We start from the raw sequence: 17,531 nt of genomic DNA, 5'->3' as shown, positions 1-17,531 counted from the left end.
TTGACTCATAAATCACATTAGAAATTCAAAGAATAAAGTGTATTTTTTATTTTTAAACATTGTCAAAGAATTATTAAAAGTCAATATAGCCTATATGAAGATCATACTCACTTGATTTTCGTTTTAAACAAAATTGAACAGTATAATCTACAAAATAGTAATAGTCTTAACCTTTTAGAGAGATTAAATATTATGTTTATTGGAATATACGTTTCCAGGAGCATGCTCAATATACATTCAATTAAATATTTTAGTCTAGGCTATAAGAAACTGATAATTTAATCCAAGACAATATAGTTTAATGAAGGGTGGGATATATCTATTTATGGACTGTTATATATCTGGATTTATATCTGTTATATAGAATAATGCTCCCAGGGCAGGAACTTTTAAAAAGCAGGACAAACAAACAAACAAACAAACAAACAAACAAATAAATATATAAATAAATAAAATCAGTTTTACACCAAGCCAATACTATTTCATGTTACAGAACATTCATCATAGCCTTTTTTTCTGGACTATACATAATTTATATTTCAGGAACAGTCGATCGTGTCTCAGAGTTAATAGGCATATCAGAATTACTGTGTTGAAGTTTACTGGCGATTTAAAGCAATGGTTCACATCACAACCATGGTAACCATCAAACCAAACTCCCAAGGAGCCCCAGGCCAGAATGACTTATTTAAATTATTGTTATTATTACTATAATTCATTTTAGTAATACTATTAATATAGGCTATCTTTATTAAAATTCAACAAAAAAAAGAAAAAAAAAAAGCATGCAATCAAGAAACTGAAATATATTATAAAATATTTTTTATTATTATTGAATAATCTGGAGTCACAAAAAATATTGAAATGGTCAGGTCAAAAATAATGTATTGTTCTTCATGGCCCGATCGGTAATTTCCGTGACAGACGACGTCACGTGTCACGTCACATTAGCCCGTCCCCTTCTCCTCGGAGAAGAAGCATCGCCATTTTAAGTGAATGAGTTTCATTTCACATCGCAACTGTAGGACGGAGAACCTCAGGAACGTTTTCAACCTGTTTCTCTTTTAAACTGTTAGTGGGGAATTGACTACTATGAACTGAATCTCTTCCTAAAGCCAATCAACAAGTAGATCAAAGTCAAGTAACGCATAAGACAGTTGATTTTTTGCACTGAATGTAGTACGTTAGAGGAAATGGCTGTGGAAAGCATGACTGTCCATCCAAACTCCCCAACAGCCAACCACGAACACAACAGCCTTCTCACTGACGAAAGGTCGAGTAATATCATCATATTTCTATCCAACTATTGATTTGTCCTTTGCTTTTTTCCAAAAAACAAAAGCACGGGCATTTGCTTTTTTTTTTTTCAAAGGGATTAAAGTCGCCTTTTCTGGGAAACGTACAGAGGTAACGAAACGCCATCTTGAAACGTTAAACAGCGCAATCTGGAAGGTCACAAGCGAATCAGGAAAACATTCAGAATATGATCAAATTTACATTTTCCGTCACTTTTCGAAGCTTTTTAAGTGATCGAAGACCAAGCGTGCCACAACTACGCCAAAACATTGCTCCAGTAACTTAATGTTTTCATCACAGATAAATAACGGACGGACAAAAGAAAAAAAAAACGAGTAAACAAGATCTTGGTTATTAATATCCAATTAAAATCTTAATAACGAACGCAGATTGTACGTAATGTGGCGGATAAGTGGTAAAATTCATCCCTGGTAACGCATTAAGGAATTTGTATCTTTTTCCATCGCGAGGCCCGGACAACGCTAAAGCTAACAGTTAGCCGACGACTACGTAAAATACAACAACAACACGGCTAACAGAAGCTAATGAATAGCCACGGACTAGCATGGATTATGACTTGCCCGCTTGATTAACCATTCTTTCAATTAATTTAATTAGCCATCGAATACAGTACGATTCAGTTTATCTTAATGTAATAACATTATTTAAGATAGGCGATTTTAATTTGTCACCGTTTAGCACTTAGCCTGTGTGCTAAGTGTCACGAGCTACGCACTTAGATTTATTGATAACGTTATTTTTTATTTTAACGTTAAAAGTCACTATATAATTATACCACTACTATATTTTCAAATATGAAGTTCTTGTAGTGTAAGTAACGTTAGTTAGTAGAGTTATTTTTAATGACTTTTATTTTATTCTTGTCTATTCTAAAATTTTACTGATTTAACATGATACATTTTTGTAACAGTACATTTGGATAGGAACTAACAACGAAAATGACGTCTTCCACGTCAGATACAGAAATCATATTATAACGTATTGTAAAAAATCTATTAAATGTCCCACAAAAGGTGCTCCTGTTTCAACATACTCTAGTTTTGTTGTAAACTAGTTAGCTTTATGTGCACATGCATCCCTTATGAACCAGTGATTTGTCCAATGTCTCAGAAGCATTCAAGGTCTTACCAAAACATGAAGCAAAACACAAAGGTTCTTAACCATACCACCATTGTCTGCAAATGCCCCAAATGCAACCTTTCACCTTCCATGAAAATCATTTATGCATAAATTTAATATTTCGCAGTAAGTATTTTCAGTTCATTACCAGAAATATGAAGGCCAGTATTATGTAGTCACATTTGTTTTGTCTTTGCATGATATTGTATCTTATACAGTCTTAGTGAACAAAGTTTGTTAGTAACTTTTCTTTTGTAAAATTAGAGGTAGTTCTCAAGCTGTCTATCTGCCAAGATTTTCTTGCAACACTTTTAAATGACTAACAAATCCCTTCCTTGGTTACTTTGGCATCCTTTCTTTCGGCAGTTATTTTCGCAAGGTGTTAGAAGTGTGGCCTGGTTTTTGTCTGACCATATTTTTTTGGCACTTCAGTATGTTCAATAACAAGCATGAGTGAAAGGTCTTCCCTCACTGAGACTCGCTAGAGCTGTTAGATAACTGCTGAAGCTTGTAGATTTTTATTCACAACATGATATAAATGCTTGTGGAGATTGTATTGATAGAGACGAAGGGATTTGTAGTTAATGCAGTCATAATTCATCAGTTGATTCCCTCTGTAATGCTTTAAAGACATTACATGGTCAGAGGAGCAGATGACATGAGTTTAGCCTAATTTAATGCCAGATCTTGTGTACACAGTCCATTGAGAAAAGAAGTTTGTCTCTTTATTGTAATTGTAAAAGAGCTTTGGAAGAATCCTGAAAAAAATCCACATAGTTGGAGGATTTAAAGTTCAGTAGAATAAGTTTTGTCTTCTAATAAAGTTTATAGGAATGGTTGGATTAAGACCTTCATGTAGACTTCATACTGATTGTAAGATGATTGAGAGTATTAAATAGCCATCACTTAGCCTACTGATTGTTGCAAGTAAAGCTTTTTTGTACATTATGCAGCTGGTTTAACTTCTGTGGTAATATCTTTTGAATCGTATCTCACACACAGCTTTGCATTTCAGTTCGTCTGGTATCACACATTCTCTTGTCAGAAGTTGAATTGCAGGGATCTGTTGTTTTTATAGGCCAAAGTTGAGTGGTTAGGTGATAATGTTTTGTCAATGCACAATTTTAAAGTGCAGCAATGCAATGCTTCTATGTCTTATGTGGCAACTCCTTATCTTAGTTTTAAAGGGCAGTTCTGCCTGAATGTAATGAGTGTTTACCACCAGGTGTCCTGTATATACTTGTATACACCTTCTATAAACAGAGCGGCTCTGTAATGACTCTGAGTTGTTCTCAGCATGTGACAAATAATCAGTCAACATTTGACACCACTAGTGTGATGCTTGAAGCAACTAAATTATAGTATTACGTTTGTAGATTGGCAGTCCTGTTGATCTCTCTTGCCCTTTAGCTCTACCCTCACTGCCTGAAAGTTTGAAGATAAAATGCTGTTAAGACATCCCAATTTGCTTAGTTATCTACACCGTAAAGACATGTGAATTGTTAATAGCCAGATCAGCAGAAGTCGCCGTGTCAGAATTGAGAATGAAGGCCCACCTAAAAAGCAATCAATCGAGTTCATGTTCTGTTCTGCACAGCTTTTGACAACAGTAGCCTTTGTGCAACTAACAACCAGTTATCAAAGACCAAGATTTCTCAAATGGCAGTGAGTCAAAAAAACAAATAATATCCTGTGTAGTCCTGTTCAGAGTTGTGATGTTCTTGCTGTGTTTTCCATGTCAAACAGGCAAGAAGAAGGGGAACTGGAAGAAGGCGAGTTGGAGGATGATGGCGGAGAGGCAGAGGTGCCCAGCGGTGAGGGAGCTGATCCCCAGGATAAACCTCGCCGCAGCAAAGAACACCATGTCAGTGAATCGGATGATGAAAAGTCACATCGGCGGAGGAAAAAGAGAAAGAGGGAGAGAGAGCGTGAAAAAGAGAAAAGGAGGGCCAAGAAAAAGCGTAAATCTAAGCACAAGGTAAGTGTTTGTGTTGATATTGAGAGAAGCACTGCATTTATTTGACCAAAATACAATAAAAACAGTAATACTGTGAAATTTTATTACAATTTAAAACAACTTTTCTATTTTAATATATTTTAAATAGTGCTGTCTAACGATTAAAATATTAACGATTAATCGCATTAATGCCGTAGTTAACTCGCAATTAATCGCAAATTTTTATCTATTCTAAATGTCCCTTGATTTCTTTTTGTCCCATTCTTTTTTTTTCTTTCTCATTTTAATGCTCTTATCAACATGGAAAAGTGGATCGGCTTGCTTTGTGCAAATGTTTGTTTTATTTTATTGAAAACAACATTGGCATATACTGTAGTGTTCAATTTCACACTAACATTCTCACTTGGAGCAAATAATCGCATCAGAGAATTCGCATCAGCTGTGTGCTTGGCCATCAAGTGGTATTCCAGACTGGACGTGCTGCGATGATAGCTCAGTTCACAACGACAAAACACACAGATCACTTTGGTCTTGTCAATGGAAACATTTGGCAACTTTTTAAAAGTAAACTTTCCATTCAGAATCTTATTGGCGTCCATTTCGGTGTCTCGCGCTCGCCATCCACTCAAAACGTAACGTTAGGCCGGCGACACACTGGCTGCGTGGCGTTTCTGTTGCGTGTCAGCTGCGTGGTGTTTTCTGTCTTTGCACACCAGAAACGTGTCTGACGTGGCGCTGCTGCTGATAGGTGACATATGATAAACCTCATTGGTGATATAGGCTATTCGACATATGGGGAGAGAGTTGGGGAAGGCCTATACTTAATGTTAAACATATAGCAGCAAAGACAATGTCAGCAGTATTGACGGCAACATAGACTACAGAATATTTCGTTCTGTATTGACAGGTGCAATATTTGAAAATCATTAATATTTTTTTTAATTACATTTATATCTGCATTTATGTCAAAACCTAAACTTTCAAACATCAAAATGTCATTTATTAATATGTATTCATGTCAAAATGACATACAAACATCTTTTCCTATTCTATTTTGCCTGGAAACGCTTCCAACACGCTTGCGTGTCGCGTGAAAAATAACCGTCGGTTCTATTTCTAGCATGCACGCGCTTTCCGCGCGGCTCGAGCCACGCCTGAGACAGTGTGCAAGGCCCGTTTCACACATACTCCGTAATATAGAGCACTATAGCACATGCTGCTCCTGCACTGCAACACGCACCGCATACGCACTGCAAACGGAGTATGTGTGAAACGGGCGACTACTCTTTGGCCGGTGTGGTGAACAAATGAGTCCTACTGAAGAGATGAGTCCGAGCTTAGGACCCAAGCAATCCGATTGGTTCAAAGCACGTTTTATGGGTAATCGCTTTAGTGCCTGGTTACAAATCATACAAAATCACTTTATTGTAGAAGTTTGTATTACGTTAGAACGAATCATTAATGTATTTTAACTTATATGTTTCATATAGGCTACTAGTATTTAACCGAAGCTATAGATTGTGAAATTAAATCTGTTTGGCTTGAGGTCATGGTGCAAAGGACCCTAGGTTGATTTTACTCAGAACCATCCCTTTAAGAATCTGTTCAACAGCGATCAAAATGTTAGAGGGAAATGCTGGTATAGTCACATTTAAAAAAATGTTTTTTTCATATTTGATCAATTGAATGTATCCTTGCTGAAAAAAATGTTGACCACAAACATTTAAGCCCCTTTCACACAGAGATTCCGGAAAAAACACGGATAATTTGACCCGGGTTCGTTTGATTTTGGTTCATTCACACTGCCAGTGATTTTCCGGGTTCACGCACAACCCGTAAGAATCCCGTAAAGACACGTGACATCGATGTGACTTGTAATGTCTCAGCAGCGTCTTAAGTTTGCTTATGAGCTGCAATTTCTCTCTCGAGAAACCACGCTTGTGCATTTTTTTCTCTGATTCGATCATAAACTTGCGCATTACGTACCATTTCACTAGCTGGCGAACGATCCCGGCTTCAGCGTCATCACTACGACACGGCATTATTACGGCTTTTGTTCACACAGCGCGCGTTCCGGGACTGAACATGGCAATGTAACTAGGTCCCCAACCCGGCATCAATGCTGGGTTGTGTTTGCGTTCACACAGAAGGCGTTCTGGCAATTTCCCGGCAATTTGCCGGGATCATCGCGCTGTGTGAAAGGGGCTTTAGTGGTGGATAGTCTATATCATCTGTATCATCTTATCAAATGTATTTGTGTGTAATGCAGCGGCACGCATCCTCCAGCGATGACCACTCAGACTACAGTGATGACTCAGATTACAGTCCCAGTGAAAAGAGGAAGTACAGGGAATACAGCCCTCAGTATCCTCCCACTGTGAGTAAAACATAATTTTTGTTCTATTTAAAGTAACATTTATATTAGTAAAACATTTATATATGATTTTAAAGTAACATTCATAACACAACAACTACCTAGACTGGCCAACCAATCAGATTAGGTTTTAATCCCAGTCTATATTTTGTAGTCTCAAGGAGGTTACCCTCCTGCTTCCTCGGCTCATGGAGGTCCCATCCCAAAGAAAGGCAACTACATGAAGATGGACAAGCAGGGCTATGGTGGCTATGATGACTATGAGGAGGAAACATATGAAGGTGAAGAGGATGAGGAAGTGGGTGATGATGACTATGATGATTTCACCAAGGAATTAAACCAGTACCGTAAGGCCAAAGAGGTTGGAGGGGGTCCACGTGGCAGAGGTGAATGTTAATTTAAAAATAAGATAAATAAATTAGCTTATATGGTTTTGGCTGAAATCATATCAACAAAAGTGCTATACATTATTTATAATAATGTGCAGGTAGACGTGTGGAGTTTGTCGTTTAGTTACAGTGTCATAATTATAACTAGTATCACATGTTCAGTGTCTGCATACTTCATTCTCGAGTGTGTGAATTGGCTCAAAGTGTGTGAATTCACACCAGTGTGTCAGCGTCTGTGTAATTACATCCGCTGACCCTTATTACTGTCACACAGGTGGCAAAAACCGCATGAAGAACCAGAGAGGTCGAGGCAGAGGAGGAATGAGAGGACGTGGTGGGAGAGGAGGCAGCAGAGGAAGAGGACGGGGCAAAATGGGAGGAGAGAATGATGATGGTGATGGCATGTATGGAGACGAGATGGAGGTGGGTAATAATTCACAAGTTTAAACACCAAACAAATCTCATACCGCATATCCAGTGTTCTTATATACATGAACATATAAAGGAATTTTAATATTGTGATTTCCAGGCCTAGAAAAACTAACAGTTAACAAAATCTGGAAGAAAAAAAAAACGAAAAAAACAACAACTTACATTTCTATAGGGAATATAGCTCTGCTGTAAATTATTTCATGGGCTAAAATTGCATTTATGTGAGTATAAATCGAAAAATCTTTTTCCAAAATCATTGATAACTAGGGGTGGAACGATACGCGTATTCGTATCGAACCGTTCGGTACGAGGCTTTCGGTTCGGTTTTCGGTACGCAGGACCATTTTTTCTGCCGACCAAAATTTCGTTATTTCAAATGAAGGCGCGTCGCGGGTGGCAAGCGCGCTCATAGAGGCTGGCGCGACCACAACATCAACTGGCAAATGCAATGTAAGGAACGAAACTGAGCTACTCTTATTGTGTTTGTGTGGACCGTTTATCAGTTTTGACCTGTGAAGCGGGACTCGCGAGCCCTATGCACGAGCCTGATCAAGCAACACCACACAGCGCTAAGAGATCCAGACCAGTAAAGAATTCGCCACTGAAGTAATAACATCGCTGCGAGATCTAGTGAGAAACATGCACATTTCTATGTTATTAACGGATCAAACAGCGCTGACGTGGAAACCAGGAAGAAACATCGTGCCATGAATGAACTGGCCGGTGTCCACAGATCAGCAACATTCACCGTGGAATGGATTTACTGTAGTAACACTAACTACAGGGTATGGAAGTTTGTCAGGAATAGTGGGCTATAATAGCCTGGCAAGCCAGACCTACATCAAGATGTTTGGTCTGGAAACTCACCATATAGACACGCTCAATCCGAGGGGCGGGATAAACGGCTGTCTTTCAAATTCCCTCTGCACGCAATAGGACAGCGCTTCAACCAACCAGAGCGTTTTCCCAACAGCGGAGCTAGTGATAGATTCAACTTTTGCCATATCTGGCCGGCAAAACGACGAACACATCTTCCTTTTTTTAAGAATGACTTAAGTGCCGTTCTTTGCTCTTTTCTCAAAGAAAAACTTAACTCCAAGTCCTCCAGAGTCGCGGACGAAGCCGATTCGAAAGATGTTCGCCAGCAGCAGACGTCATTCTTTGTTTTCAAGTAGCAGCCAGGGAACCATCGCAAATCTGTCGTCATATGTTAAGCCCGCCCCGCCTACTCTATACACGACGTGATTGGCCTGACCCAATTTAGGTTTTTGCAGCTCGAAAGTCTATGGAGAGTTGCTAGACTGCCCTGTCTGCAAAATACATTTTGCTGCCGCTAGGGTGCGTCTAGATTTCTAGGCTAGGGCTATAATGCTTTCAAGTAACATTACGTCTGTTTTATTTTTGACATTATGAATACAATTGCTGCCCTCAAATGTTAATCTGAACTAAAATAAACCTTTGTTTATAACTAGCCTACTACTGTTTATTTGTTTATTACATTTCATTTTGTCCAAGGAGCTGTTTTGTTTTATATGCTCATAAGAAGAGTTAAGCATAGCTCCATTATTGCTCTGTAAAAAAAAACACCCAAAAAAAATCATACTTTATGATGTTAGTTTTCATAAATAAAACAATAATAAAAAAAAATTAATTCAAGGAAATTTCTCTGGCATTTATTTATTTTTGCTGTATGGAAAACGTACCGAACCGAGACACAAGTGTATCGTATCGAACCGAACCGTGAATTTTGTGAACCGTTACACCCCTATTGATAACTGGAAAACACATGATGGGTCAGATATCCCATACATTCCATATCTCGGATTATAAAATCTGTCATTATTACAAGGCAAGCTATACACATTAGATCAGTCAGTTTGTCTTTTACTTCCCCTAAAGCATGCATGTTTTCTTTGACAGTATGGAGAGGATGACTATGACAACATGGGAGAGGATGACTATGATGACTATTCAAAAGAACTAAACCAGTACAGGAAATCGAAGGACAGAGGGCGGGGTGAGTTCTGCTTGACTAACAGATGTGGAGGTAAAGCATTGTATTATGTTGGAGTGTTTTTCATTTCAATTTTTTTTTTTTTTTCTTCAGGTGCGAAAGGTGGACGAGGTCGCGGGAGAGGGAAAGGAGGTCGAGGAATGAACCGGGGCAGAGGGAGAAATCGAGGGAGGGGCCGTGGAGGAGACCAAGGTCCTGATGAAGATAACAATGGAGAAATGGACTTGGGGGTAAGACAGTTCTTCAGATGATCTACTTGGTTCATATTTAATCAGCAGAACATAAATTAGCATCTGACTTGATTGTTCTCTGACTGCTTTAGGATGGATCTGGAGGCCCGAGGAGACATGAGCAGGAGAAACATGGGCCGGACAAGAAGGGGAAAGCCATCTGTAAATACTATATTGAGGGCCGCTGTACTTGGGTAAGCACAGTAATCCAATTTTGGAAGATATTGCAGATAAAATTGGTTGAAACACAGTTTAGATGTCCTTGTTATTTCTGAGTATTAAAAAGTTTTGTATGTTTAAATAAATGAATTATGTCTGACTTATAACATGATGTAAAATCTCATATGACTTGTTGACAATAATAGTTATTTCTGTACTAATTGCTGTCTATTTATCATCAGGGTGACCACTGTAACTTCAGCCATGACATTGAGCTGCCTAAGAAGAAAGAACTCTGCAAGTTTTACATCACTGGTTTCTGTGCACGAGCAGAAAACTGTCCCTACATGCATGATATCCTTTGGTCATTTTACTTGCTGGTATTGTCATATAAGCTTTTATTATCTATCAAGACTTGCACTCTGAAAAGAGTAAGAGTTTCCACACGTGTCAAAATAACTCCTTGACTCCACTGCACGTGATTTCCCTTGCAAGTTGTTCCATACCACAGGGAACTGTGTGAATGGTGAAGAGTGCATGTTCTCTCATGAGTCCCTAACAGAAGATACTCAAGAGCTGCTGGATAAGGTGGTCATCGCAGATATTTTAAATGTAGTTGTAGAGTTGTTGTTGTTTCTGTACACCCTGACTAACATCACACTTTTTTTTCCCGATGAAGATGCTGGCAGAGGATGCAGAAGCTGGTGCAGAAGATGAGAAAGAGGTTGAGGAACTGAAAAAGCAAGGCATTAACCCTCTTCCAAAACCACCCCCTGGTGTTGGTCTTCTCCCAACTCCACCAAGACCTTCTCCAGGGGATTCTTCCACGCCTATGGAATTTGGAATGCCTGTTGCCCCACATGGAAATATCCCTCCAAGTGGTCCACCAGCTCCAGGCCCTGGTGCTGGCCCAGGTCCTGGTCCTGGAGTTGGGCCCTGCCCAGGCCCCCCTCCTCCCTGCCCAGATGGAGGCACCTTCCAAGGACCTCTAAACCCCAACGGTCCTCCTCCGCCTCCTATGGGTCCACCACCTGCTTGTGGAGGAAATGCTGGGAAGAAGATCCCCTCCTTGTTTGAGATTGTGGTGAAGCCCACAGGACAGCTAGCACAAAAACTGGGTGTCAGGTTAGCTGACTTTTTCTTTCTATCAAATCATGTTGGTTTACTTACTTGCCGCATACAGAATATACTGACACAGATGCACTCTTTTACAGAGGACCAGGTCCTGGCAATGCTGCTGCAGGTGTTGCAGGACCTCAGGGCCCTCCTGCAGGTCCCCCAGGTGCACCTCCACCTCGCTTTCCCGGTGCCCCGCCACCAGGACACATGATTCCAGGCGGTCCTCATGATATGCCTCCTATGGGCCCACCTAACATGAATCAAGGCCCTCCACCAGGACCGCCAATGATGCCGAATTTTGGCCAGGGAGAAGGACCACCAAACCCGGGGATGATGCCTCCAGGTGGTGGATCATCTGGTAACAACTTCTATGATAACTTCTACCAGCAGCAGCAAGTCATGTCAATAGATGGAAGAGATGGTGAGTTCATTTGGTATTTTAACTTTGGTTTTGTAAATTCAGAGCATGCAAAAGCACAGTTGCATTTAAGCATTTGTTAGATGTTTTTATCCAAATTGATTTTAAATGAAAGTATATGCATTCCATAAGTATATGACCTTGTTTTGGCCAGCACCATGCTCTACCAGTTGAGCTGCTTTATTGTCCTATGCTGCTCTATTTATGAAACATTAGTATTCAGCCCCATTCTTTGCCTCCCGGTACAGGTGACAACTTTCAAGGGGTAGGTGGTGGAAACTTCAATGATCAGTCACCTGGGAACCAGAACTCTGGAAATGTAGAGGGTGCAGCTAATGTAGGCCCATCTAATCAGCCTGGGATGGCAGTGCCAGATTTCCTGCCCCCAGCACAGCGTGTGCTTTTTATGAGACTCCAGCAGAAACAGCAGGAAGATGAGGAGAGAGCCAAGAGGCTGGCTGAAGGAGGAGGAACTGAGAGGGAGAATGAAGGTACTACTGCACAACTTAATTTCTTGCGGTGGCAGTATGCAGTACAATCATATAACTTATATTTCTATAGAAACAACATGCATAGCTTTTTTACCAAAATACTTTACAAAAAAGCATTTTGATTATTATAACATTGTTGTCATACAAATAGCTGAGGTTTTCAAAGTGCTGACTTCAAATGTATATTTTGCCAAGGCTATTTCTGGGAAGGAAACATCTCAAGGACTCTGCGCAGAGCTTGACCCTGCCCAGAACATCATAATACTGTAAACATCCTCTGGCCTGGAGTTGTGCAATCTTGCCACCAAAATATCTTGTCCCTCCACTAGATGGTGCTTTCTTGCATTAATACTACTGAAACTAACAGAGGCTGATGTTTTCAGATGAGACTACCAGCAAAAGAAAATCAGATTTAGGGCTCAAAATGAACTTTTTTACTTGATAGCACTGGGTAAAACCACGATACACCACCCACGGTACGTGTCGCGATACTCTCATAGCGTACCGAACTTGCTCTGCCCTCTGCTGCCCAGCCCCTAGTCCATTGTTGAGGTTGTCACAAAACAAATTGTTCTTCCTTGACATTTGATCAAATATTAATTATAGGTGTAGCGGTACCACGTATTCACCCCACAAATTTTTGTGTCTTGTGTATACATGATGAATACGGCGTTGTAGCCTAACCACCAATAATTGCAATAAGCTCCGCGTTTTGTTACTTTCGAATAGAAACGGCGTGTCATTTTCATGTCCATCTTGTCACGAAATTCAAACAATAAATGCCGTTTTGATGCTCTTTAATGTGCCGTGACAGATGACTATATAGGCTCCTCACTCAGTTAAAGCAGCAGCGCGCAGAGAGCGAGTGAACGTGATCATCTCTTCCTAATAAATATGAATGAAGATCTGAAAGTATGTTGAAAGATAACAGTACCTTACTTAAACGTATTATATATCGTGTAATCGCTCAATCAGTGTTTCAACGGCGGAAAGACATCAGTAAAACAGCTTGTAAACAATATCCCACGTAACATTACCTCAGGCAAGTCATTCAGTGTCCACAGCTTGTTAGTCAGCTAGAGAACTCTTTAGCTAAATATATGCACTATATTAGCCTATATATTCATTATATTTTACTTAATCTGTTAGTGATGTCTTGATTATTTAATGTATGTTAAAAATGTCTGTCATGAAAATGAAAGCCAGTGTGTAAATGATTACATTTCAACAACGAATTGGAGTAATAACATATACTGACTTACACAACTCCCTTATGTGCAGTTTACGTGTTTGCATAAATTTTTTTTTAATCATATCTAAAAATAAATAGCAACTGAATTTAGGCTAATAGTGTGGGCTCTGTTGTTAACCATTGATATAATGGTAATGTGCAAGTAAGGGCTCCCTATATAGTTTACAGCATTAGTAAAGTAAGATCATTTTTTTTATCCTTAAAAAACTTCTAACTAACTTAACGTCCTTAACTAAAAATATACAGATCATTCTGATAAAAGTGTTTTCCAACATAATGTTGGAAATGTTCATGTTTTTTTCTCAGGCACTACTTTGCAGACTCCCATTAAACTCGCAGTTGCAGGGTCCAATTTTTTAAGTTGCAATAGATGCAAAACAGATCCGAGATCAATTTAAAAAAGGAGAATTAAAAACAAAACAAAAGGAAGGAAGGAAAGAAAGAAAGAAAAGTACAGTGTGGGAGCGTTTTAGTGAAGTAGTTAACCAGGACAAATCAAGTGCTGGATATGTGATATGTAACCGTGTTCTTTTCATCTCTCTTCAGCACTTTACATTTTGTGTGCTAGCTGCTTTAAAGTTAAGAGCATAAAGATGAAGTTTAATTGGTTATGTGATATAACGGTGGACTGGTCACTGTATCAGGTCATAGCAGGCACATGCTGTGCAAAAATGACAAAACATTTTGCAGCCCAACAACTGTTTGCACTTGCACAAATGCTCCCAAATATGTTTTGAGGTCACACAGGTAAAAGTTCGGGAGCATATGCAACCAAAATGGACGCAATTCCAAGCCTTTAGATTGCGCTCTAAATCGGTCTAAATCAATTCCTTTTACTTACAGGAGATTCAGCAAACTGGTATTCCAGTGAAGATGAAGATGGTGGTGGCAGTGTCACTTCCATTCTCAAAACTTTACGCCAACAAACCCAGACCCAAGGCCCTGCCAAGCAGGATGCAGCTCCAAGTGACCCTCGTCTACAAAAGTCTCAGCCCCCACTCCCACCCAGCCGACCAGCAGACCCCCGGCTGGCACGAGACCCACGTCTGTCCCGGAACACAGACTCTCAGGCACCCGAGACCAGTGCTTCATCTTCCCTATCTCCTACCCCTTCAGACCCCCGACTTGCCCGGCATGCAGCCGCCCATGCCCCTAAACCAGAACCTCCGCTTGTGTACAAACCTCCTCCGTTGACCGCCCCAGCCAGTAATGAGGAAGAGGAGGGTGAGAGGATGCTGAGGGACAAGCCTGTGCCCATCCCTCTCGACCCTTTAATGGGCATGGCTTTGCGTGATCCCCGCTCCCAACTACAGCAGTTCAGCCACATCAAAAAGGATGTAGTCCTGAACAAGCCTTCGTTTTCTAAGGCGGTGCTGTGGAGTCCTGAAGACCTCATCCCTATCCCCATTCCCAAACAAGACTTGCTCCCACTGCCCCCTGGCATCCCTCCAGTTACCGCTATAGATCCTCGTCTGTCTCGCACCCAGCCCCAGCACCACTCCGCTTCTCTTCCTTCTACTGCTCCTCCTGCTGAGCAATCGAATCAATCCTCCTCTACCCTTCCAGACTTTGAGCTGCTCTCCCGAATCCTCAAAACTGTCAACGCCACTTCATCCAGCCCCACTCAAGGTGCTTCTACAGGAATCTCGTCACCTCCGTCCATCTCTGCCGAGAAACCTGTTGACCCTCGCATGGCACGAAAAGCCCCTGCCGACCCCCGACTCCAGCCACAGAAATCTGCCCTTAAGTCCACCTCTGAGCCACCTGCTCCTCAAGGATCTCCCCCAGCTGCCTCTTTATCTCCACCTTCCTCCAGCCCCACCATCGCACCCTATGACCCTCGGCTGCTATCAGCAGGAGGGTCGGTTAGAGGCGTGGGAGCTGGCGGTGCAGGTAGTGGTGGTGGCAGCAGCAGCAGCGTGCTGAGCGGCATCAGTCTGTATGATCCTCGGACTCAGGGCTCAGACAAGGCAGAGGGTTCAGGGGCAGCTAGAAACACTAGCCCTCCCCCTGAACCAAAGTCAAGCGAAAGTACAGCAGCTTCAGCTAAGCCCAAATCTAAAGAGCCGCTGTTTGTGCGTAAGTCTGCACTGGACCAGCCGGAACCAGAGAAGAGCTCGACGGAGCAGACTACGGATCGCTACAACAGCTACAATCGCCCTCGACCCAAACCTTCACCTTCGCCCAATGCAGGGACAGCTGCAGGGACCCCTGCTACAGGTGGTCCAACCACAGCTGGTCAGGGCCCTACTGGTTCTGCGGAGCAGCCTGCGGGGGTCCACAACCTACCTGTATCCACACTGTTCTCCATGGTAAAGCAGGCCAACAAACCGAGCGGCACTGGCAGCCCGTTTGGCGGCAATAGCCCCGCCCAGCCTGACACGGCTGAACAGGACAATGCCTCTCTAAAGGACGTTTTCAAAGGCTTTGACCCCACAGCGTCACCGTTTTGCCAGTGAACTCTACTATGTTGTTGTGAGCTGCTTTAGGACTTTTAGGTGTGTGGCTTCACTGATACCTGATATATAAAGATTCACCCCTGCCAGATTACACACCACAGTATTCACATATATATTTCTATTGGACGGTTGGGATTGGGAGGGATTAAGTCTGTACTAGTGAGGGAAAGATGAAAACTAAATGTCTATTTTAAAAACCAAATAAGAAACGTTTAAATAAATGTCATTTTAAGGACCTCTATGGGTGTGTACATCAAGAGACACTGAATTACATTAATTTTGGCATTGTAAAAGACAAACAATTTCATCAGCCTACACCAAACAGGTTTGTTGGATTATGACCCATTAACCCCACCACATCATCCTCCTTGAGTTTGCCGACTGACTTGCTCCACCTGGCAGCAGGGAGACTTCATTTACTGCCACTCCCTCTGCCTCCTGAGGTGGAACTGAACTAGTTCCTGTTGCTCATTGGCACTTTCCATTTGTTTCCCACCAGTGATTTAGATCCTTTTAAGAAATTTTATCTATATTTCTTCTGCTTAGACTAGTTAGCTCCTTTTTCATGTCTGTATGGATGCCCCTTATATTCCTATTGTTTCAAATTCGTGTTAAGTCTGTCGATGCCACTTCACAGATCAGACCTACTGTTGTACGTGTTTGTCACATGTGAGATCATTTTTATTTATTTTTTATACTTAAGCAGTCTGCTATTTTTTTTCTTTCTTTGTAACATGGCTGTCAAATTGAACCATTTTATGAATGTGTATATATATAAATATAAATATATATATACATGTGTATAGTACATATTCTTTGCATCTGGTTTGTAAATTAACTTGAATTGCTCAACAGCTGATGTTGAGGGAAAATATATCATGTCTTTCTTTTGTCCTCTCACAGCTCTGTCGGTCTTTCCCTGAAACGTGGCATGTCTCATTGACTGCTCTGAAGTATCTGGGTTTTTGTTTTTGGGTTGCCTCGCTGCAAAATGACAGCTTTGTAAATTGAAAAGTGTCCATATTTGACAAAAGGTAACCATTTTGTAACCATTCATTGTAGGTGAAATTGTGAAGTATTTAATAAAGGCAATACCAGATTGAAACCTAGCAGGACCTCAAACAATGGGTGAATCGGTGGTGGTTGTATCATGATTCTTTCTGTGTGTGAGCATATGACTCATTTCCTCTAGATTCCAGGTCTTCAACATTCCTAGCTCTGACTGTTGGCATGCTTTAAAAAGGTATAGGCAAAAAATTATAATTCTGATATCATTCACTCACCCTCAAGTCAAGACTTACTTTCCTCTGCTTAACACAAAAAGAAGAACAACATTGGTAACCAAACCGTTTTGGTGACCATAATATTGGTTTTGACTATAATTTTGTAATAAATAAATAATAATGTTCTATGTTCCACAGAAGAAGAACTAAAGCCATATGAGAATGACATGTGGATGCGTAAACAATGACAGAATTGTTCTTTTTGGATGAACTATCCCTTTAATTGCCATGTAGGTTACCTTTATAATCTTTAGTTCATCTCTCATAAGTAAGTATTCATGTCAATGAACATATCAGTGACATCAGAATGAAAAGATCTTGTGTCATTTGTTCACAAACAAGATAGTCAAAATGCTTAGTCATGTTGTCAATAAAACACTGCACTCTGTTATTATTACCTGATGTAAACTATGGCAACAGTTTGTATGACAGTTACTGTATTGAAATGTACAAAGCTGCGCTTCTTCTGTATGCCATTTATCCATTTCAAATGTACACACTACTGTACGTGAGTTATT

At 40.7% G+C, this 17,531-nt stretch overlaps 1 protein-coding gene across 1 annotated transcript; it reads left to right on the top strand.

The window, feature by feature from the left end:
• The first annotated feature begins 873 nt into the window (after positions 1–873).
• Positions 874–16,839, top strand: zc3h4 (zinc finger CCCH-type containing 4). Its single transcript, XM_082179428.1, has 14 exons — positions 874–1,273; positions 4,183–4,414; positions 6,663–6,770; positions 6,922–7,153; positions 7,431–7,579; positions 9,509–9,605; positions 9,696–9,832; positions 9,925–10,026; positions 10,234–10,345; positions 10,470–10,579; positions 10,671–11,116; positions 11,206–11,531; positions 11,777–12,019; positions 14,115–16,839. Exons 1-14 carry the CDS (start codon positions 1,194–1,196, stop codon positions 15,728–15,730), a joined length of 3,990 nt encoding a protein of 1,329 aa, XP_082035554.1. The 5' UTR covers positions 874–1,193; the 3' UTR covers positions 15,731–16,839.
• Positions 16,840–17,531: the final 692 nt, after the last annotated feature.

This window comes from Leuciscus leuciscus (genome assembly GCF_965113295.1).
Source record: "Leuciscus leuciscus genome assembly, chromosome: 9".
Lineage (NCBI taxonomy): Eukaryota > Metazoa > Chordata > Actinopteri > Cypriniformes > Leuciscidae > Leuciscus > Leuciscus leuciscus.
The sequence above is the reverse complement of the archived record's forward strand: the minus strand, read 5'-3'. Positions and strand labels throughout refer to the sequence as shown.

What these genes read in the sequence shown, in the direction of transcription:
- zc3h4 (XM_082179428.1), top strand. Translation starts at nt 1,194, where the DNA reads ATGGCTGTGGAAAGCATGACTGTCCATCCAAACTCCCCAACAGCCAAC. An exon ending in AGGGGGTCCACGTGGCAGAG is followed by an intron (nt 7,154 to 7,430) that starts GTGAATGTTAAT and finishes ACTGTCACACAG; the next exon opens with GTGGCAAAAACCGCATGAAG. An exon ending in TTGAGGGCCGCTGTACTTGG is followed by an intron (nt 10,027 to 10,233) that starts GTAAGCACAGTA and finishes ATTTATCATCAG; the next exon opens with GGTGACCACTGTAACTTCAG.